Below are 22,279 nucleotides of genomic sequence, written 5' to 3'. Positions count from 1 at the left end.
CAGCTTATTCGGAGAAGAAGAGGTGAGCGCTACCACCAGTCTTGTCTCATGCCAACTGTAAAGCATCCTGAAACCATTCATGTGTGGGGTTGCTTCTCAGCCAAGGGAATCGGCTCACTCACAGTCTTGCCTAAAAACACAGCCATGAATAAAGAATGGTACCAGAATGTCCTCCAAGAGCAACTTCTCCCAACCGTCCAAGAGCAGTTTGGCGCCCAACAATGTCTTTTCCAGCATGATGGAGCACCTTGCCATAAAGCCAAGGTGATAACTAAATGGCTCATGGAACAAAACATAGAGATTTTGGGTCCATGGCCTGGAAACTCCCCAGATCTTAATCCCATTGAGAACTTGTGGTCAATCATCAAGAGACGGGTGGACAAACAAAAAACAACAAATTCTGGCAAAATGCAAGCATTGATTATGCAAGAATGGACTGCTATCAGTCAGGATTTGGTCCAAAAGTTGATTGAGAGCATGCCAGGGAGAATTACAGAGGTCTTGAAGAAGAAGGGGCAACACTGCAAATATTGACTTGCTCAATTAACTCATTCTAACTGTCAATATAACCTATTGGTACTCATAATATGATTGCAATTATATTTCTGTATGTGATATAAACTTCAGACAAACACTAATAAAAACCAGAGGCCAGCAGATCATGTGAAAATATAATTTTGGTGTCATTCTCAAAACTTTTGGCCATGACTGTACAGAAAAATCTTTAAATGAGAAGGTGTGTCCAAACTTTTGGTCTGTACTGTACATGGAGGGTTTAGGTTGTTCCCGCTCCGCGTCAGCAGACCCCAGCACTCTTCCAGTAAGTTGTCTGGCATTGGTGGTCCTTCTCCATGGTGCAGGTTACTGTATATGATATTATTTCTCTTATCGCTTCATTGGGGGACACCGAAAACCATGGCAGGAAATCCAATCTTCCCTGGCCTCTTTTCCCAATCCACTCGCACTCCCATTATCCCTCCTGCTCCTAAGAAAAGAAAGATTAGCCAGGAAGAAGAAAGGGACTCGGACTCTCAGGAAGACATGTCCATACCAGAAGAACTTCTAGAGGAAGGCCAACTAAGCCCAGCCTCAGAATCTGTTCAGGATAGAAAATATTATTTTTCTTCCGATCATATGGAGGAACTACTTATGGCAGTGAGGAATACCATGGAGGTGGAAGAAGTGGAAACTACCCATATGGTTCAAGAAGAGATGTTTGGCAACCTCCGGTCAAAGAAGATTTTGTTGTTTCCCATACACAAGAACATCCAGGACCTAAGTGTGCATGAATACGGATTCCCCAGAGTAGAGGCTGAATATTCCTGCTGAGCTAAGAGACAGGTTTCCAGTGGATGAGGAAACTGCAAAATCTGGTCTGAAGTACTAAAAATACACATTCAGGTTTCAAGAGTGACCAAAAATACAACCTTGCCATTTGAAGATTCCTCCCAGCTGAAGGGTCCTCAAGAACACAGTATGGACTGCCTTTAAGAAGATTCTGGGAGAATTCAGCAGCCCTTAACACGTCGTCTCCACGTGCATCAATGTCCCGTTGGCTTGTTCAGCTAGAAGAACATCTTTCTATAGGTACTCCCAGAGAAGATATTCTAGCATCCTTACCTCTCCTCCAGAAAGTCACAGGTTTTTTGGCAGACGCATCAGCAGAATCTGTAAGGGTCGCGGCAAGATTGTCAGTTCTGTCGAATTCTGTGAAACGTGCGCTCTGGTTAAGATCATGGAGTGGTGATGTAACTTCGAAGATGAAGCTTTATTCTATTGCCTTCAAGGGAAAGTACATGTTTGGACTAGCCCTCGACGACCTAATAGAGAAGGTCTCCGACAAGAAAAAATCTCTGCCTGAGCCAACACGCTCCAGGAAGAGATCCTGTCGACCTTCTCAGGAACAATCACCTCAGTACAGAGGTAAAGGAAAGTCAGGCATGTGGAGCTATCCAAAAGGAGGACATGTCATAAATGTATTTCTCTCCCAAGGTCAACGTAAAAACAAACCCATGACGCCAAAAAAGTAGGGGGTCGCATTTCAAAATTTCTCCCTCAATGGCGCAAGATTTGCACAAACTCATAGACTCTAAAATCAGTCCAGGGATTGGTAAAAGTAGAATTCTCCTATCCTCCAGATAACCCAACTCTCCTCTCCAAAGCTTCAAAACGCCTTGATGTCCAGGCTAAAAAGTATGCTATCCTCAGGGGTAATCTCCCTAGCTCCGGAAGCAGAGAAAAGCAGGGAACACTACTCCCGACTTTTTCGTATAAAAGCGGGTGGATTATAATAAACTTGAAACCCCTGAACCAGTACATCGTATACAGGAGGTTCAAGATGGAGTCCATCAGATCGACAGACCCCGATAGGACAAGACTTAGCCATGGCAACAATCAATTTACAGGATTCGTATTATCATGTCCCCTGTAAAAGGGCCATCGGACATGTCCTTGAGGGGAGATATGTGTCGCTGAGGTTGGCTGCTTCAGTGATGTGAAACCGGGAAAGCAGGCTCCAGCACACATAGTGCTGAGAGGGTTAATAGGGCGTATCAGGGCCTTTTTTTCGAGCAGTCATAAGAGATGGGGGGGATTGGCTGCTCACATATCCCCAGCCCAGGGATTGTGTATAAAATGGAGACCAAGTGTCTCATTCTGTGGCTGGAGGTGTGGAGACCTCTAGAGTGTTTTGAGGGTAAAAAGACACTTACCGTGACCGTGTGAACCCGCCATATTGGATGGACTGTTTACTTTCTGTTTTGTTACACTGTGCCGGACAAGGCTTTCTTTTGTTTACTTTTGGAAGTGCGGTTTATGCAGCATAATAAACCTGCCTTGGACATTTTTAAAGAGACAGTGTCCCGTGCCTACCTCTAATGCGGCTAAGTGAGTACCGATCCCTACACCCCATTCACCCAACCCTATCGGAAATTCATGAGGTTTGCTGTTGCCCAGGTAAAAAGCCTCTCTATCCTGGTGGCGCAGTCCAAGAAACCTAAAGAGAGGAGTCCCCTGGATCCAGGACCCTCTAGTAACTATAAAAGTAGATGCCAGCAAAAGAGGATGAAGAGCTATGGTCTCCCAAATATCCTTCCAGGGACTCTGGTCAAGAGAGATCAGCTATCAATCCTCCAATTTCAGGGAGCTGAAGGCAGTAGAAGAAGTACTCAAATCAGCAACATCATTGATTCGGGACACCCGCGTAAAAGTCTACTCTAACAACGTGACTACGGTCGTTCACCTCTGCCATCAGGGATGCACGAGACACAAAGACCTGAAAACGCTCTCGGCGCAAAATATTCTCCTGAGCAGAACAACACCTTCTCTCCCTATTGGCTCTCCACATAAGAGGCTCAGTCAGCATTCAGGCTGATTTCCTGAGCAGGAGAGATATTCATCTGGGAGAATGGGGTCTAAATTCAAAAGTCTTCCAGATGCTAACAAGAAGATGAGGTTGCCCAGAGGTAGATCTTTTTGCAGGGCACCAGAACGCAAAAGTAAATCGGTACTTCTCCTTGAGCCCAAACGATAGCTGTCTAGGCGTCGACGTTTTTGCCCACCAGTGGAGATTCAAACTGGGATACACTTTCCCTCCGGTTCCGATCCTACCAAGGACGCTACAGAAAATAAGGACTAAAAGGGCCAAGGTTTATCCTGATGGCACCTCTGTGGCTGAAAAGAAGCTGGTTTTGGCACCCTTAGCAACCTAAGTATAGATGGTCCCCTGATCCTTCCACCAATTCGAGACCTCCTTCACCAGGGGCCAATCTATCATCCAGACCCTGGAGGTCTATGTCTGGCTGCCTGGCTTCTGAATTCACAATTTTAAAAACCAAGGGCCTCTGTCAGTCGAACTCTCCAGAAGAGTAGAAAGCTGGTGAGAAATGAAATATATCATAAAATATGGAAAACGTTCATGTGATGGTGTGCGCCTGATCCTCCAGACCCCCGCCAACCGAACATAGCTCAGATCCTAGATTTCCTGCAAGAAGGCCTGGAAAAGGGTCTCAAACCTAGCACCCTCAAGATTCAGGTGGCAGCATTAAGTTCATATTTTGATCAGAACTTGGCCGACCATCTTTGGGTGAAGAGATTCATAACTGTGGCTTGCCATCTTCGTCCTAGAGTGATCAACCTAGTTCCCTCCTGGGACTTTAACATTGTCCTTATAGGGCTGACTCTTTCACCATTCTAAGCCTTCTTGTCAATAAAGCTGGACAAACTGTCCTGGAAGACAGCCTTCCTGGTAGCGATCAATACAGCCAGAAGAGTGGGTGAACCTCAGGCCCTCTCAATCAATGAACCATACTTGAGAATCCTAGAAGAAAGACTTATTCTTCGTCTTGACCCATTGTTCCTGTCCAAAGTGGTCTCCGTTCCACATGTCACAGGAGATAATTCTCCCCACATTCTGCCAGAATCCAGCGAATAAGAGGGAGGAAGAATTCCATTCTCTAGGTGTACGAAGAGTAGTCCTTCATTACCTCCAGGAGACGCAGCTGTGGAGAAAAGATCAGAATCCGTTTATCCAGCTTTACGGCCAGAATAGAGGAAAGAAAACATCCAAAAGCATTATTGCCAACTGGATCAAAAGAGCGATTTATCGAAGCACATCAGATCCAGGACCTCTCGCCTCCAGAGAGCCTTACGGCTTGCTCCACTAGAGCAGTATCGATCTCTTGGGCTGAGAAAGCCAGCGTTTCCATCGAGCAGACGGTTACCTGGTCCTCAGTCCTTACCTTCTCCAAACATTACAGGCTAGACTTAATGTCTGTTAAAGATTTGGCCTTTGGGAGAAAAGTTCTCCTGGCTATTGTACCTCCCTAAACGTTAGTCTTTGGTATTTCTCCTGTGGTGCTGTTGTGGGGGGTTAGAGAAAATAGAATTAGATTTACCGGTAATTCGCTTTCTAATAACCCACCACGACAGCACGGGTAATTCCATACCCTTGCTCAATTATTTCTTGCATTACTTTGAATCGGGTGATAATAAATATAATGTGAAGTATCCATACTCTTGTGGTCCTTTATAATAACACTGGAGAGAGGATGTGGGAGGGGCTATTTGACCTCTTTGTGTTTCCTGTCCCTATTAGGGTGGGGTGACACCTCCTGTGGTGCTGTTGTGGTGGGTTATTAGAAACCGTATTATTGGTAAGTCTAATTCAATTTTTTGGGGAAGGCGTTCGTTTTTACGACATTAATTTTTATATTGTAGTGGTAAAATTCTGAACTTTCAAAGAAGCAAACCAGATATTTGATTTGTCACCATTTTCCAAGACTTATAACTTTTTGTTATTTTCACATTTATGAACCTGTGTAACAATTTATTTTTGTCATAAGCCGTAGTTTTATTTGTTGCATTTTTGGTTTCATACAACTTTTGATTACTTTTTATCCCAATTTTTGGGAGATGTGCGGCAACTGAAAAAATGTAAATTCTGACGTTTAGATTTTTCTTAATGGTATTTACCTTATGGCTGTGTGCCCACTATGCGTTTTTCATGCGTTTTTGCGGCGGAATTTCCGCAGCGTAAACGCTTGCAAAACGCTTGGTAATCTGTGCCCCATGATCCCCAATGAAAATCTGCATGTTCTGTGCCCATGCTGCGGAATTTTCCGCAGTGGAAAAATCCGCAGCATGTCCATTATTTGTGCGTTTCTGCATGCGGATTTGAGGTCCCAATGCATTTGAAAAAACGCAAGTCAAATCCGCATGTAAAAAACGCGTGTAAAAGCCGCAAGCGTTTTTACTGCCAAGAACATGCAGAAACGCTGCTGAAATTTTCTGCTTCAATTCTACATCGTGGCACATACCCTATCACTTTAATAATTTTAGAATTTGATTATCACAATTTTATGGATGCGAAGATTAAAATGAATTTTTTTTTCACTGTTATTTCTTAGTCTTTCAAGATGAAAGATTCTGCAATCAATTGCATTTATGTACTGCAATACTTTAACCCCTTTAAGAGGCTGTATTTTTGTTTTGTTTTTTTCCATATTTTCTTCCCAGAGCCATAACATTTTTATTTTTCTGTATACATAGACATGAGGGCTTGGACATCAGGGAGGAGTTGTACTTTTGGATAAAATAAATGGTGTTATCACATAGTGTACTGGAAAAAAAATCTAAGTAGGTAGAAATTGTAAAAAAACGCAATTCTGACATTGTCCTGATTTTTTTTCACCAGTAAAATAAAAAAAACCTGAAGTTTAGAAAAAAAAAAAAAAAAAATTTTGGGGGGGGGTTCTGTTGCCATTTTCCGAGACGTGTAACATTTTCAGTTGACGGAGCTGTGTGATGGCTTAGTTTTTGCAGGGCGAGGCAACATGCTTTTTATTTTTTTACAACATTTTGGGATAGATGCGAAATTTTGTTCACTTGTTACAGCATTTTTTGTGGTATTGCAGCGACTAATAAAATATCTTAATTTTGTCTGTGTTTACTGATCATGTTAATTATTTTGATACATCTGACTTTTCATTTTTTAAATCAAATAATTTTATTGAAAAACTCCAAATACAGATTTTCCATCTTTCAAAAAACATAAGTGACATAACAATTCCATGGTATAAAACATAGACAAAGTATCTCAACTTCAATTCCCTAACCCACCATAAACCCAAATCCCAACATTCCAAAGAGAACCATTTCCAGAGCTGTTCTAGAATAACCGAGTATAAAATTCGTCGAAGGGGGGAGAAGGAGGAAAAAAAAAGGACTAACAAGGGATAGCATTGTAAATATTCTATCTCCAATTATAAGATTTGTGGATAGCCCTGGAGTATCTAACAAAGGACTCCCATATTTTTCAAATTTGCGAATCGAGTTATTTTAATGATAAGCCTCCCCTTTCTAACCAGATCATATTATTTATCTTCCATTGTAGCTGTCCCATAGATGGAGGTTGTGTGTCTAACCAGTGAAATGCAAGAAGTTTATGTGCTTGAAATATTACGAGGGATACCTATAAATAGGGGCAAGACGGGATCCACTCCATCTTCAAATAATCCCAATATACATATACGGGGTTCTGTTAACAATTGTCACTCCATACACTCTTTCTATCAAGGAGATAGGCTCATTTTGGAATTAGGTCATCTGTCTACACTCCCACATCATATGCATCAGATGTTCCTCATCAATCCCACACCTAGGACATTTTGCATCATGGCGATATCCTATCGTGTGTAAAAAGCTTGGAGTTCTGTATACTCTGTGAATTAAATATAGTTGAGAGTGCCTTTTGGGCCTCACACGGAGATAATTTGGGAAGTTTCTAGAATCTCTCTCAATTGCTCCATCGATATAGGGCCTACATCCCCCTCCCATTTAGCTTCAACTGTCAGAGGGTGATTATCCAGTTGGGATGACAATAGGCACTTGTATATTGTAGAAATTAAACCCTTTGTATGACCTGTAGAATCAAAAGTATCTATTAGGATGATGTACATCTGACTTTTCTGAATTCAGCAATGCCACATGCGTGTTTTCAAAATTTTTTATTATCTTAATTTTTAATGAAGGAAAAAGGGGGGTGATTTGAACTTTTTATGCTTTTTTTACATTTTTTTTTATAGATTTTTTTTTTTTTAAGTGTGTTTTTTTACTTTTCACTGTACCTGTTAGTCCCCTTAGGGGACTATAACCTGCGATCGTCTGATGACTTGTGCTTTATACAGCAATACCACAGTATTGCTGCATGTAGTACAAATCACTGTTCCCTTTGAAGCCCAGCTGCTCTGTAATGATGAGCATGGTGGCCTGTAACAGACCCCGGCTGTCGATGCAACCCATCGGTAACCAGTGATCATGTCACGGGCACATAGAATGACACGCTCCCCTGTCTGTGTTTTGTTAATGCTTCTTTGCACCACCTGCGATTGCTAGAGGCCGTTCCTTGCTGTAAAACTATTACCTGCCGAGTATAGCCTGCTCCATAGAACAGCTTCCGACTTGTGCAGTACATGTACAGCCGATGTTGTGAAGGGGTTAATACTACAGTATATAGCAGAAGTCCTGTTTTTTTATGATTCTGCGGCTTTACTGGAGTACCACCAAGGCGGTGACTGGGCCAAGAGCAGTATAACACATCCAGCACCTGCCGTGTTTGGAGCAGCCACCAGTTACTGAGCCCGCTCTATATTCACCCTCACCCACTCCTTGTCAAATGTATGTATTGGAGGGGGAAGGGGTTAATTCGGATTTGACTTTCTAGCAACTAATCACAATGCAGCTTTCTTTCTGCAGACCAGTTTGAAAATGGAAGTTGAGTTGTTATTGGTTACTATAGGCAACAAGTTAAATTTTTTTTTAGATTTGTTCAGTAAATCTGCCTTTAAAGTGTTAAGTATCGTATAAATGAGTCCAGCCTAAAGGCGTTATTTGCAACCTTCACCAGTTTGCTCACTTTAAGTATCACTTCAAAGTTATTTCCACAAAATCCTTCCTCTGTGAGTTTTTATGTTTTTTTTTGTGACCCTTTGGTTTCTTGCTTAAGAATGTGTTTTGTTGAATTCTTTCTCCAGAAGTTATGCTTCAGCTGTCACTTTGCTATTCTGCTGATATAGCTACTATGAACACAGAAATACGCATCCGCTGGCTGCAAATTGTGGTGCGGAACAACTTCCAACCAGACTTGCCTAGAGTGCGCCACTTCCTTCTATGCCAAGTTAGTAACCTCTTCTTCTTTGATAAAGTAAAAAACTGAAACCACTTTGTTTTTTCTTGCCACCATTAACACTTTCAGTGCAAAGGATTTTAGATGCCTGAATCTCCACTGCTAGATTTTAACTTTTTTCTTTTTGTGCACAACACAGATGGTTCCAGATTTTTTACAATGCAAACTGTATGCACTAGTAACCAGATATCTTATTAGACCTGACGAGGCTAGTATACTTACTCTGAAAATCCATGTCAGAATGGCTGTGTAATCATTTTTGAAAGATTTGAATTTTGAGATCACGTAGATTCTGGAGATCTCCACCAATCTATTCTTGAGCTAAACTCATTCTCGGCCCTCCTTAACTGATTGACCTTGCTGCTGTAACCGCACTGCTTAGTATGAGCTACATCATGTCAATCAGGCTGGGAGGGTGGAGAAAGAGTTCAGCATATGAATACACTGAATTTATGAGCGTTCTTACTCTTTAGCTGGACACACAATATATAAAACTCAACATCAATATAACAGAATTCCAGCATTATGGTAACTGGTGCACCTCAGTAAATAGCTAGTAAGTTTACAACTACTAATACGGTTGAATCATAACATATAAGTGGCTAGGATATATCTTGATGCAGCATAGCTTTATTAATAACATTTCACTTTTAATAAATATACACTAAAATTTCACCTCCGCTCCTATATGGTGCACTCAAATCTTGTAGTGTAGTCTTCATAAATAGCAGTGCAGTCAATATTACCTATGTCGCCATAAGGTTATCATACAGAAGGGTGGCTTACAACTTAATAGTAAGTCATGTTTTTGTTCCTGAGCGAACATATTCTGTGCTGTATGAAGATGTATATCTATCTACTGTGTGTGTAGATAGTGAAGAAAATAACTATTTGATCCCTTGCTGTTTTTGTAAGTGTGCCCACTGACAAAGACACGAAGTCTATAATTTTAAGAGTAGGTTAATTTTAACATTGAGAGATAAAATATCCCCAAAAAAATCTAGAAAATCACGTTGTATAAATTAGATACATTTATTTGCATTTTGCAGTGAGAAATAAGTATTTCCTCGACCAAGTACTGAGTGCATTTACTGAACATACATTTCAGTAGGCCAACATTTCAGATTTTTAAAACATTTTGCAAGCTGTTATAAAGTATTCTAATTTACTGAGATAATGAATTTTGTGTTTTCGTTGGCTGTAAGCCATAATCATCAACATTAACAGAAATAAACACTTGAAATAGATCACTCTGTAATGACTCTATATAATATAAGAGTTTCACTTTTTGTATTGAAGAACTCAAATAAATTAACTTTTTGATGATCTTCTAATTTAGTGAGGTGTACCAGTAGGTGCTGAAATGCCTTGCTGATCAATGGAAATCCAGATTCTGATGACCCACCAATTGCTTAAACTCTTTTAGATGTTCACTGCCCAGCGGTCAGAAGTGCTCTTCTCTTGCGTCAGTGTGCGCACAGAGCTGTGCACAGGCTCGTCGATTTTTCAGCCCAAATACCACTCTGCTTGTGCTCATGCAGGAGCTTGTGGATTCTGCGGTTTGAGCGTGAATGTTTAACAAGCAACTGGTGGAGTCTCTGGACCTTGATCACCATTGATCTATTGGAAGAAGTTTCAGTGCCTACCACATATTAAAAAACATCTTAAAGTGTAGGTTGTTTAACCTCTTAACATCCTTGGGTTTTCAGTTTTTGCGTTTTAATTTTTTTGCTCCCCTTCTTCCCAGAGCCATAGCCTTTTTATTTTTCGGTCAATATGGCCATGTGAGGGCTTATTTTTTGTGGGACGAGTCGTACTTTTAAACGTTTTACCATATTGTGTACTGGAAAACGTGAAAAAAATTCCAAGTGCTGTGAAATTGCACAAAAAAAATGAAATTCCACGGCGCTGTTAAATGCCGCTGTCAGAGATTGACAGCGGCATTTAACTGGTTAACAGCCGCAGGTGGATCGCGATTCCACCCGCGGCTGTTGGAGGCACGTGTCAGCTGTAAGAAACAGCTGACATGTGCCCAGTTCAGCGCTGGAGCCCTCACTGAACCGGGAGTGATAGCCTAGGGCATACTAATACGCCCTAGGCTATTAAGGGGTTAATTACATGGCATCTGTGTCCTCCTGTACAAAAACTATAGTGTGGGTCTACTGCTTGTCTAAATCATAGCCTTTCTAGTCCATTCAATGGGCTGTCTCATTTCGACCAGGCTCCTACTCTGAATTGACTGGCAAAATGTTTAGCTAGCCAGAATGAATATAGATACATAGAGGCATATATAATCTTACTGGATAAGTACATATATAATTAGCGGCATTCATGATGCTGACTTTCATAGAATGGATATTCTGGTCCATAATCCAGGCACCTCTTGCGTTGAAAAGGATAGCTTGGTAGTAGCCTTCCTTGTGCTGTGAGATTAATTTTAGATATTTTGTAGCTTGTGAGTGCTATCATTAATTACAGTTTAGTGTTTTTTTTTTGTCTTGGGTCATATCCAGTCATATTCATGTAATTGTTCTATTAACCTTATTTGCTCTGTTAAGTGTCTATTGATATGTTTTTCTCTTCTTTTAGACATCTAGGATGTATACCATCCCTCTTTATGAAGATCTCACTGCTGGACCACTAAAATCCTGTGCCCTAGAGATCTTCTATCAGACACATGGACATTTACATCCGAATCTCCGCAAAACGATCCAACAGATCTTGGCTCAGGGAGGTTCTGTGGTGCAGTCAGACACTGCCTTACCTGTCCTGTCTACTGAGCTCTGTACACAAGGCTCCTCTTCTCTCAGGGATGTGAATGTGACAGCCTGACAGTTCTCACTTTGCAACAATGTATTCATTTAGCAGCTTCTCATTGGTTCCTTCTGGCAGTGCCTTGCCCAGACCCAACAGGGGAGGAGGAAGCGCTGATATTCTTTGCACTGGGGTGGTTGAAGCAAAATGCTGTACCACCCAAGAATGCTCAGGTGGGGAAACCACTCAGCCCAATGACAGAATGTTCTACAGTAAGCCTTCAGAGGGCAAAGAGGTGCCAAGTTGTAGATATGCAGTATTATGCAAAAGTTTTAGGAAGGTGTAAAAAAAAAAAAATGCTGTAAAGTAAGAATGCTTTCAAAAATAGAAGTGTTAATAATTTTTTTAGCAATTAACAAAATGCAAAGTGAATAAGCAAAAGAGAAATCTAAATCAAATCAGTATTTTATGTAACTACCCTTTTATGCTGAATCATTATTTGATTTATGCCTCTTGTTGAGTTTTTAATGTTTTGCCCCACCCCACCCCCTTTTTATTATTATGTTTGTGCTACATTTATCTTTCCATTTGCCCCCTTTTCAGTAGTCTATTTCATATGTTTGCTTCAGTTTTTTGTTTGGTTTTTGTTTGCCACTGTGGGCGAAGTTTAGTTTCCACATGTTTTCGCAAAATTTGTTGCAAATGTATTCCAGTCTCCCTTTTGTAGTGATTTTATATACGTCAAGTTTTTTTACTCCGTTTTTGTGCCATTTTGCTAGAAAGGAAAGAATGCAAATGATCATTCCGGGGCCTTTGTCTTCAAAGCCGCATCAATTCTTCTAGGTTCACTTACACATAGTTTTGAAGGAACTTGCCACGGTGGTCAAACATCTTGGAGAACTAACCATAGATGTTGTGTGGATGCTTGTTTAAAGCTTTCTGTCTCATTATGTAATCCCAGATAGACTTGATGGTGTTAATATCCGGTCTCTGAGAGGGCCATATAATAACTTCCAGGACTCCTTGTTCTTTTTTTATGATGAATATAGTTATTAATGACATTGGCTTTATGTTTAAAATCGTTGTCCAGCTGCAACATAAATTTGCAAAAAAAAAAAAAGATTCCTCCCTCATGGTATTGCATGATGGATACGTATCTGCTTGTATTTCGTCTCAACATGTTTTCGTGCATAGTTGAGTTACTTTGCCTTGTTTCCACGCCTATGGTATGGCATTTTGGCTACAATTCTTCCATGAACACCACTACTCCAAAAAGTAGATTGGTGTTGCTGTATCTCATCTGCTGCTTTAGTCTAACCACTGAGTCTATGGTCCTTAACGTTGCCCATTTTTTGTTGCTTCTTCAAAAGCGCTTGAGCAGCACATCTTGAAACCTCAGTCCACTTTGAGATCTTTGCCTGGGAGAGACCTTGTTGATGCAGTATAACTACCTTATGTCTTGTTGCTCTGATCAATCTTGCCATTGTGTTTTATCTGTGAACTGTAAGTCTTCCACAACCTCACCTTTGTTGGAGAGTCTTGCTGTTCCTTATCCAATTTTAAGCCTACTACTCCTAATGACTGTGTTTCGACCAAAATATAAATATGATCATTATCACCTGGTGTAATTGGTTACTCACACACCTGACTGTAATCCTATAAAATCCCTGGTTTGGTACAAGTGCACCTACAAGAATTGATACGGTTTTGAAGGTAAAGGGTGGTCACACGAAATATTGATTTGATTTAGATTCTGTTTTGGTCATTCACTTTTTTTTGCTAAGTGCTAGAAATAAACTATTAACACTTCTAGTTTTTAAGGCATTTGTATTCTGCAGCATATTTCCCACAGCTGCTTAAAACTTTTGTACAGTACTGTAAATATTTTTTCTTTCGGTTGAGCCTGCGGTTGGTTGCTTGGAGTTTTATTCACTTGACATCTATGCATTTTACTTATGAGACTAGGACTTCACTGCAGACTTTCCTGGATATAACCCAAGTGACAGTAACACTCAGAAAATATAGCAAAGGGGTTGTCCTGCACATAAGCCTCAAATTTATCCAATGACCTGAGTCATTTTTTGACCATGTAGCCTACAGACTTTGGGTAACAGTTTTTTCTGAATGTGACCTTCATTTCGAGCTTTTTTTCATATCTTACTTTTGAAGATGATTGATCATGACCTGAAGTGCTTTCCCTCCCATTTTTTCCTTTTAACACTTTTTTTAATATATTCAGTATGCTTTTGGGTCTTCTAATACAATCTGTAGTCAGTCAACAACGGTTAATTTTATTATTTTTTTTTTTTACTATGACTTGTTAGGTTGATGGAAAATGCAGCAAGATTTTTTTTTCTACTTTCTAATCCTGGTCTGATTTTTAAGTTGTCCTATTTTTATCAAATTTTAATTTTGGTAAATATTCTTGGTGCATGATTACCATTTTACATTTGTTTTTAAGTGTGGTATTGGTATACTTTTACTCCCTTAAGGCTACGTTCCCATGATGAGCTTTTGGTGCTTTTTTGACGCTGTGTATTTTTGCTGCATCAAAAATGCAGCATATTACAGTTCCAGCAAAGTGGACTGGATTTATAGCAATCTCATGCCCACTGTGCTTTTCTTTTACTCAGCGTAAACGGACCTGCGGTGCGTGTTTCATATCCGCAACATGTCAATTTTTCTTGCGGGTATGCTGAGTTTTCTGTGCGGATTTTCTCCATTGACTTGTATTAGATATGGAAAATCCACAGGTAAAAAAAAACACATGTTTTTAGTGCATCAAAAATGCATGTAATCCGCACCTAAGTATAGCAATAAAGTTTTGTCAAAGCCAAATATCAAGAAGTATCAAAAACAAAGCAGCTTTATTTTAAAGCATGACACACCAAAAAGAGACAAAAAAATGCAACGTCAATAACACAATAGAAAAGCATGTTAAAAAAAACACAAATAGGTGCCGAAATTCTACAGCGTCAAAAATTCACCAAAAGCTCATTGTAGGAACGTAGCCCAACACCATGATTGTGCAGTACCGGTGTAAAAACTGACATGTTCATCACTTTAAGACTTAGTGCCCACGATGCAGAAATGAAGCAGAAATTTTCCTGAGCATTTCTGCATCTCCTTGTCAGAAAAACGCATGCAGTTTTTACATGCGTTTTTGATGCTTATTTGCTGCATTGTATAGGCAAATACGCATGCAGAAACGCACGTTTGTATTTTTTCTGCGAGTAAAATCTGTGCAGAAAAAATACGGACCATGTGCACAGAACTTGCAGAATGTCATAGGAAGTCATGGGATAAGGTATGCAATGCGTTTCTGGAGCGTTTACGCGCTGCAAATACGCACCAAAATACGCACCAAAAACGCATCGTGGGCACACAGCCTAAGGGTTCGCTCACACTAGCGTATAAATCGGACGAGTGCAATTCTATGAAAAAAAATCAGATTGCACTTGGACCAATGTTCAATGGGGCTGCGCAGATCTGCTTATTTTTTTTTCTCCGCTGTATTTGCCATGAGAAAAAAATTGCACAATACTGCTATTTCACTGCAATATCGGTCAGTGCAAGAAAAAAATCACATGCCATACGGTCAGTCAGTATGGCATCCGATTTTCCTGATACATTACAATATCTTAGGCAACTGTAAATGGTCCTGTAAAAGATTAATAGCTGCTTAGTGAAAAATGTATACGGACAGCACACGGATGACAAGTGAGAGAAAACCATACCACTATCCTGGATGAGAATAAGACCGATTACTTATACGCAAGTGTGAGCGAGCCCTAATGGCCAAGCATATGTCGAAAGGATGTCCTTATAGGCATTTGTTGGTTAGGATACCAAGCCCAAGGATGTCTGATATACTAAATTTGTGGTTTTGGAGTTACCAATGTTGAGATTTTTGGCTGTATATGATCTACATAACCGCTTGCAAAAGGCCAGTCTTTAGTCTTTATCAGTCTATGTTCACCCAGTATAATAAGGTGCAAGTTATTTTCCTTTTTCCCAATTAGGCGAAGGTGGGAATAGATTTTGAGTTTGGCAAAAAAGCATCAAAAACTGGACCAGAGATTTACTGTGTAAACAAGCACTCATTGATATGTAGACATCAAAGCTAGAAAAATGACTCCAACCACCCACATTTACCAGCAAATCAATGTCTCTTGTTTTACTAATCAGCCATATCATGCTTTTTTGTATTGCTGTAAGCAAATTTTCCTATGGTGAAAAACAAAATAAAAAAGAATAAAACCTGCTCTTTTACTGATGTTTCTAAATGTCCTTATGGCTTTATTCACATGTCTGTATTCTGCATCAAAACTTTGGCTTAGAAACACTAATTCAAAATACTGATGTATAAAAGTGGCTTTGGAGGGATGAACATTTTAAGACACATCATATACTTTATTGCTGTTTAAAATGGAAAAGTGCTTTAAGACGTTTTAAAGTGGTATTCTGGTTTCAGCAAATGTTGACTATCTTGAAAATTGTATTACTTTTTTAATTGAATAATCTCTTCTATATGAATTCCTCAATTCTGCAATTTTGAAGATCTCTGCTTGCTGTTGAATGGCACACGACTAAGGCAATTTTTTTTTTCTATTGAACCCCTTAACGACTTATGATGTACTATGTCCGTCATAAGTTTCTTCCCTGCCTTTTGATGCTATCACACAATGAGCCCGCAGCTTTCCGAGCAGATGAGTGTTATTCAGCCTTCATCTGCATCTAACCGGTTAACATGTTAAATGTTGCTGTCACTCTTCAAACAGAGGCTGGACAGATATCTGTCTGAGATGATTTAGTGAATCCTGCTTTGAGCAGGGGGTTGGACCAGATGACCCAGGAGGTCCCCTCCAACTCTACCATTCTATGTAACGCGCGTCGGCAGGGGGGCATGCCATTGTGTCCCCTCATCGGCACTCCCGCAATCGCGGAATGCCAATGCGTTGCCTAGACAGCCAGGGGTCTGCTGTGTCTGTCATGACTGTATTGTGAAAACCAGCCCATAGCTGGTATTCATAGGGGACCGTGATTTTTGCTATATACAGCAATGCATTTAAAATTGCTGTACATGGCACAAGACATCAGGTTCAAGTTCCCTAAGGGAACTTAGAAATACAGTGAAAATAAAATGTTTTAAAATATATGAAAAAAATATAAAAGTTCAAATCACCCTATTAAAAATTAATTAATAAAAACCCACATATTTGGCATCACTGCTTTCCTAAAAGTCCGATCTATCAAAATATAAAATAAATATCCGATCGTTAAACGGCGTAATGAGAGAGAAAATCAAAACGCCAGAATTGCAGTTTTTCGTCCGCTGCAACAGAAAAAATTGGAATGGGTTATCAAAACATTGTAAATCCCCCAAAATGATATAAGTAAAAACCTTGACTCTGGGCACAAAAACTAGCCCTCACATAGTCCCTTATCCCAAAAATGTAAGACATTACGGGTCTCGAAAAATGGTGACAAGCAAAACATGTTTTTTTCACCACTTAAAACAAAAAGTATGCATGTTTGATATCTAAGAAATGTACCACAGAGTTGTCCGCATTAAATCATACAACAATAATATTCGGACATAAGGATAGAAATAAGCTGGGCATCGCAGGTAAGACATGAAAGGTATGGAGGTAAAAACAAACTACATCAAAGCCCCAAATATGAAAAGACTAATTTTATTAAATATACATATACAAAAAAACTGTACAAATTACATAGAGCTTTTGGGGAACCAAGCGCCACATATGCAGGTTAAAAAACAAGACACCACAAAACCCCCCCAAAAAATATTGCTAATAGTAAAAGGTCCAATATAGGACCACCAGGGCCACATATGAGAATACATATATATTAAAGGGAATCTGGCATTCGGGAATTGTTACCTTTAATATATACAGTGCCTACAAGTAGTATTCAACCCCCTGCAGATTTAGCTGGTTGACACAACTTGGCATTGTGACATTTGTACTGTAGATCAGCCTGGAAGTGGGAAATGCACTGCAGCAAATTTTTTTTTTTAAAACGTGAAAAGTTAATTCAGAGTGTCATTTATTATTCAACCCCTCAAAACCACAAGAATTCTGTTTGGTCCCCCTAAAGTATTAAGAAGTAGTTCAGGCACCAAGAATAATGAGCTTCACATGTGTGGATTAAAGATCTCTTTTGCCAGCCTTTTCTGACTATTTAAGACCCTCCCCAAACTTGTGAACAGCACTCAGACATGGTCAACATGGGAAAGACAAAGGAGCATTCCAAGGCCATCAGAGACAAGATCGTGGAGGGTCACAAGGCTGGCAAGGGGTACAAAACCCTTTCCAAGGAGTTGGGCCTACCTGTCTCCACTGTTGGGAGCATCATCCGTAAGTGGAAGGCTTATGGAACTACTGTTAGCCTTCCACGGCCAGGACAGCCTTTGAAAGTGTCCTCCCATGCCGAGGCCAGGCTTGTCCGAAGAATCAAGGCTAACCCAAGGACAACAAGGAAGGAGCTCCGGGAAGATCTCATGGCAGTGGGGACATTGGTTTCAGTCAATACCATAAGTAACGTACTCCACCGCAATGGTCTCCGTTCCAGACGAGCCCGTAAGGTACCTTTACTTTCAAAGCGTCATGTCAAGGCTCGTCTACAGTTTGCTCATGATCACTTGGAGGACTCTGAGACAGACTGGTTCAAGGTTCTATGGTCTGATGAGACCAAGATCGAGATCTTTGGTGCCAACCACACACGTGACGTTTCGAGACTGGATGGCACTGCATACGACCCCAAGAATACCATCCCTACAGTCAAGCATGGTGGTGGCAGCATCATGCTGTGGGGCTGTTTCTCAGCCAAGGGGCCTGGCCATCTGGTCCGCATCCATGGGAAGATGGATAGCACGGCCTACCTGGAGATTTTGGCCAAGAACCTCCGCTCCTCCATCAAGGATCTTAAGATGGGTCGTAATTTCATCTTCCAACAAGACAACGACCCAAAGCACACAGCCAAGAAAACCAAGGCCTGGTTCAAGAGGGAAAAAGTCAAGGTGTTGGAGTGGCCTAGTCAGTCTCCTGACCTTAACCCAATTGAAAACTTGTGGAAGGAGCTCAAGAATAAAGTCCACATGAGACACCCAAAGAACCTAGATAACTTGGAGAAGATCTGCATGGAGGAGTGGGCCAAGATAACTCCACAGACCTGTGCCGGCCTGATCAGGTCTTATAAAAGACGATTATTAGCTGTAATTGCAAACAAGGGTTATTCCACAAAATATTAAACCTAGGGGTTGTATAATAATTGACCCACACTTTTATGTTTAAAATGTAATAAAATTCAACTGAGCAACATAACTTTTTGGTTTGTAAGATTTATGCTTCTGTTCATAAAACCTACTCTCGTTTGCAGTTTGAAGGCTCTAACTTATTTGCATCTTATCAAACCAGCTAAATCTGCAGGGGGTTGAATACTACTTGTAGGCACTGTATGTATTTTCATATGTGGCCCTGGTGGTCCTATATTGGACCTTTTACTATTAGCAATATTTTTTGGGGGGGTTTTGTGGTGTCTTGTTTTTTAACCTGCACATGTGGCACTTGGTGCCCGGAAGCTCTATGTAATTTGTACAGTTTTTTTTGTATATGTATATTTAATAAAATTAGTCTTTTCATATTTGGGGCTTTGATGTCGTTTGTTTTTTCCTCCATACCTTTCATGTTTGATATCTGCGTATTCCTTCTGACCTGGAGAAGAATACTGCCAGGGCAGTTTTATTGTAAAATCAACGCTGTAAATAAATAAGAAACCCATAGAACAATTTTGCATAATTGCATTTTTTTTTTTTTGCTATTTCGCCACACTTTGAATTTTTTTTCCCCGTTTTCCAGTACATCACATGATAAAATGGATGGTGTCATTCAAAAGTACGACTCGCAAAAAAATGTCCGCACACTGCTAAATTGGCGGGAAAATAAAAAAAGTTATGGCTCTTTGTAATAAGTGGTGGAAAAAAAAAACGAAAGGGTAAAAATGGCAGCAAGCAGATATTCGTGTGGAATTTATCCAGAAATTATGAAGAAAAATTGCATAGCTTTTCACGAACCACTTTTTAGCGACATTGCACACAAGGTGGTTTAGCAGCCGGCATTTTATTTGTTAGGCTTTTCCAAATTTGCTGTGTCTATGGCTGTTTTCAGCAGCAGAAGGGAAGGAAGGGAGACACAGATCCATTACTTAGTGGGTAGGCGGAGCACCGTAGGATAGTTCACCTCAGATTAGAAAAAAGTGACGACCGGCCCCTCCAGTATAAAGGCTCCTCCTACTCCCATGTTCTCCAGTCTTTTTATCTGAGGTCTCAGAGGATAGTCGCTGCCTCGGCAGCTCCTCAGAAGAGTTTATTTTATATCCAGCGAGACCTGGACCCCCCCGTGGTCTAGAGGTCTCGGGGGGTCTCGGCACTGCTGAGACCCCTGACCCTCCCCTGGCAGCTCTGTGTACCCCTTAAGGAGGTCCCCACTGAAGTCTGCCGGCCCCAGGGGATACAGGGCGCTCCCTGGCGGAGACGCACACCACATCTGGGGGTCCCTGCGCGCTCCGCCGTAGTGGGGAGCGAAGGGCCACGGCGCCACACATCCCTGGGGATCTCTGTGGCGTTTAGCCGGGTAAGTGCTCTTTTGTATAGAGTGCTTTAGCGGCTGCGGTGGCAGCCGCTGTTACTATGAGTGTGACTGCCTGTGTGTTTTTGTCTATTGCAGACGCTGCTTTCACTGGGCAAGGGAGCAGAGACGGAGGGGCGCAGCTCCGGTAACTCGAAGCGTGGCCCCGCGTTGCTTAGCTGCCTGCCTTAGTATCAGGCAGGAAGTTCTCTCTGTCCAGCGCGTTTTTCCTTTAAATAGCGTGGGCTCTGTCGGGGGCGTGGCTTAGCGGGGCGTGGCTTAGCGTCTCCTGGCTTCCTGCCGTCTTTTCTCAGGCAGGAAGCTCTTAGTTTCAGCGCGCGCAGCGGTCTGTTCCTGCTTCTCTCCGGCGGCCGTGGCCATCAGGCACCTCCTGCTCTCTGCTCCCCATTCACCGCCACACACTCGGGAGGAGCGGTCACCGCGGCATTGGTGAGTCCCCTCTGCCTTTGGCAGAGGTTCCCTGACAGCACTTTTACTTTGGCTGACCTGCTAGGGAGGCAAAGTGAGCGCTACCGCTTCTGACACTCTTTACTTCGCTGACCTCTTTAGGCAGTGTAGTATTTGGTTGCAGTAACATTAACCCCTTCTGAACTGGGTAGTTCTTTAGGGTTGTTTTTTTTTTTTTTTTTTTTCTTTCTTTTCTGGGGAACACCTTTTAAATTGAGGGTGCTTCTCCCAGTTGATTTAAAGTTGAAATTTTTTTTTTTTTGCTCTGCAGTTCTGGGGTAGCTCTCTTTAAAGGTGAGCTTTAACCCTTCAGGGCTTGTGAGATACGGAAAAAAAAAAAAAAAGAAAACAGGCTGTGGAACTCACTCTTATTTGCCATCCTTATTGTAACATGCTGGCATCTGGTGTGGGGGGCATGTCGGATCAGGGGCCTGGGAGTGCGGACCGCTCTCCTGATCCGTTCCAGGTTCGGTCGCACGCTTCTGATACACCCAGGCCTTCAACAACGTCAAGTTCAACCCTCAGTGATGTTAAGGTAGAAGCGCTCACTCGCTCCATTGATAGTCTTTCTAGTCTCCTGGGTCAGTGGGTGTCAGCTAGATCGCATCCGACGCCACGAGGTAAAAAGCGCCGCAGGACTGTGGTGGCATTGTCTCCCCCGCATAGCGCATCAGAGGCTTCGGATTCACCAACGAGTTCGGTTGACGAAATCTCTGATTCCGAGGAAGAGGATCGACAGGGTCGTTCTGTTTCACTTTCAGGCCGCATAGATGTGCTTATTAAGGACATGCGGGAAGTGTTACAGCTGTCTGAAGAGCCGACAAAACCGTCTAGGTCGGCCCGGCTGTATCCGGAAACGCACCGTGCTCGTTCTACATTACCTGCGCATGAGGAACTTAACGAAGCAGTGGAGAAGGAGCGCCGGTGTCCGGATAAACGCTTCCAGGGGATGTGGTTTTTTTGATGCTCTGTATCCCTGCGCCAAGGAAATGGTCACTAATTGGGTTCCCTCTCCTGAGGTGGATATATCTCTGTCTCAGCTGACCAAGTCTTCCCTGCTACCTGTTAAAGGGAGAGCCAATCTTCAGGATCCTCAGGACAGGAGATCGGAGTCAGCGGCGAAATCCATCTATGAAGCCGCGGGTCATGGTTTCCGAGCGGCCTTGGGGGCCATGTGGGCCGGTGAGGCTTCTCAGCGGTGGTTGGATCAGCTGCGGGCGGCATGGCAGGAGGGGACTTCGCGTTCAGAAGTAAAAAGGCTTTTTCAGCTGATGGAAGAAGCTATGTGTTATGGCAGGGATGCAGTACTGGACACTACTTCAATTCTATCCAGAGCTCAAGCTTCGGCCGTCACAATTAGAAGAGCACTGTGGCTTAAACAGTGGACTGGAGATGCTGTATCCAAACAGGGGTTGCTTAGTCTGGCATATAAGGGCGGTCAGCTTTTTGGTTCGGACCTTTCGGAACTGATTGCCAAAGCCAAAGCTAAGGATGTTACCCTGCCTCTGAAAAAGGCAGTGGCATCCACATCTAGCAGGTCAGGGCCCGGTAGAGGTCTTCGGTCCTTTCGGACCAGGGGACGATTCGGTCAGCCTTCTTGGAGATCGGGTCGTCCCTCGTCCTCCGGCAGATCCTCCCAGAAATCTCGTACTCCTTGGAAGCAACAGTCCCATCAGGACAGACGGGAGGTTGATAAAAAGTCCGCTAAGGCTGACTGACGCCAGGG

The 22,279-nt window shown here is 41.9% G+C and overlaps 1 protein-coding gene across 1 annotated transcript in view; it reads left to right on the top strand.

Moving 5' to 3' along the window:
- The window catches only part of RNPEPL1 (arginyl aminopeptidase like 1), a 49,474-nt gene extending 33,765 nt beyond the window's left edge, over positions 1-15,709 (top strand). The window contains exons 10-11 of the mRNA XM_073675306.1: positions 8,532-8,674; positions 11,273-15,709. Of these exons, the coding sequence (XP_073531407.1) occupies positions 8,532-8,674; positions 11,273-11,515 (386 nt within the window). The 3' untranslated portion in view covers positions 11,516-15,709. The remainder of the gene's footprint in view (positions 1-8,531; positions 8,675-11,272) is intronic.
- The last annotated feature ends 6,570 nt before the right edge of the window (positions 15,710-22,279 follow it).

The sequence above is a fragment of the Phyllobates terribilis genome, unplaced genomic scaffold, assembly GCF_046119375.1.
Source record: "Phyllobates terribilis strain yellow unplaced genomic scaffold, ASM4611937v1 Scaffold_3__8_contigs__length_932513732, whole genome shotgun sequence".
NCBI lineage: Eukaryota > Metazoa > Chordata > Amphibia > Anura > Dendrobatidae > Phyllobates > Phyllobates terribilis.
The sequence above is the reverse complement of the archived record's forward strand: the minus strand, read 5'-3'. Positions and strand labels throughout refer to the sequence as shown.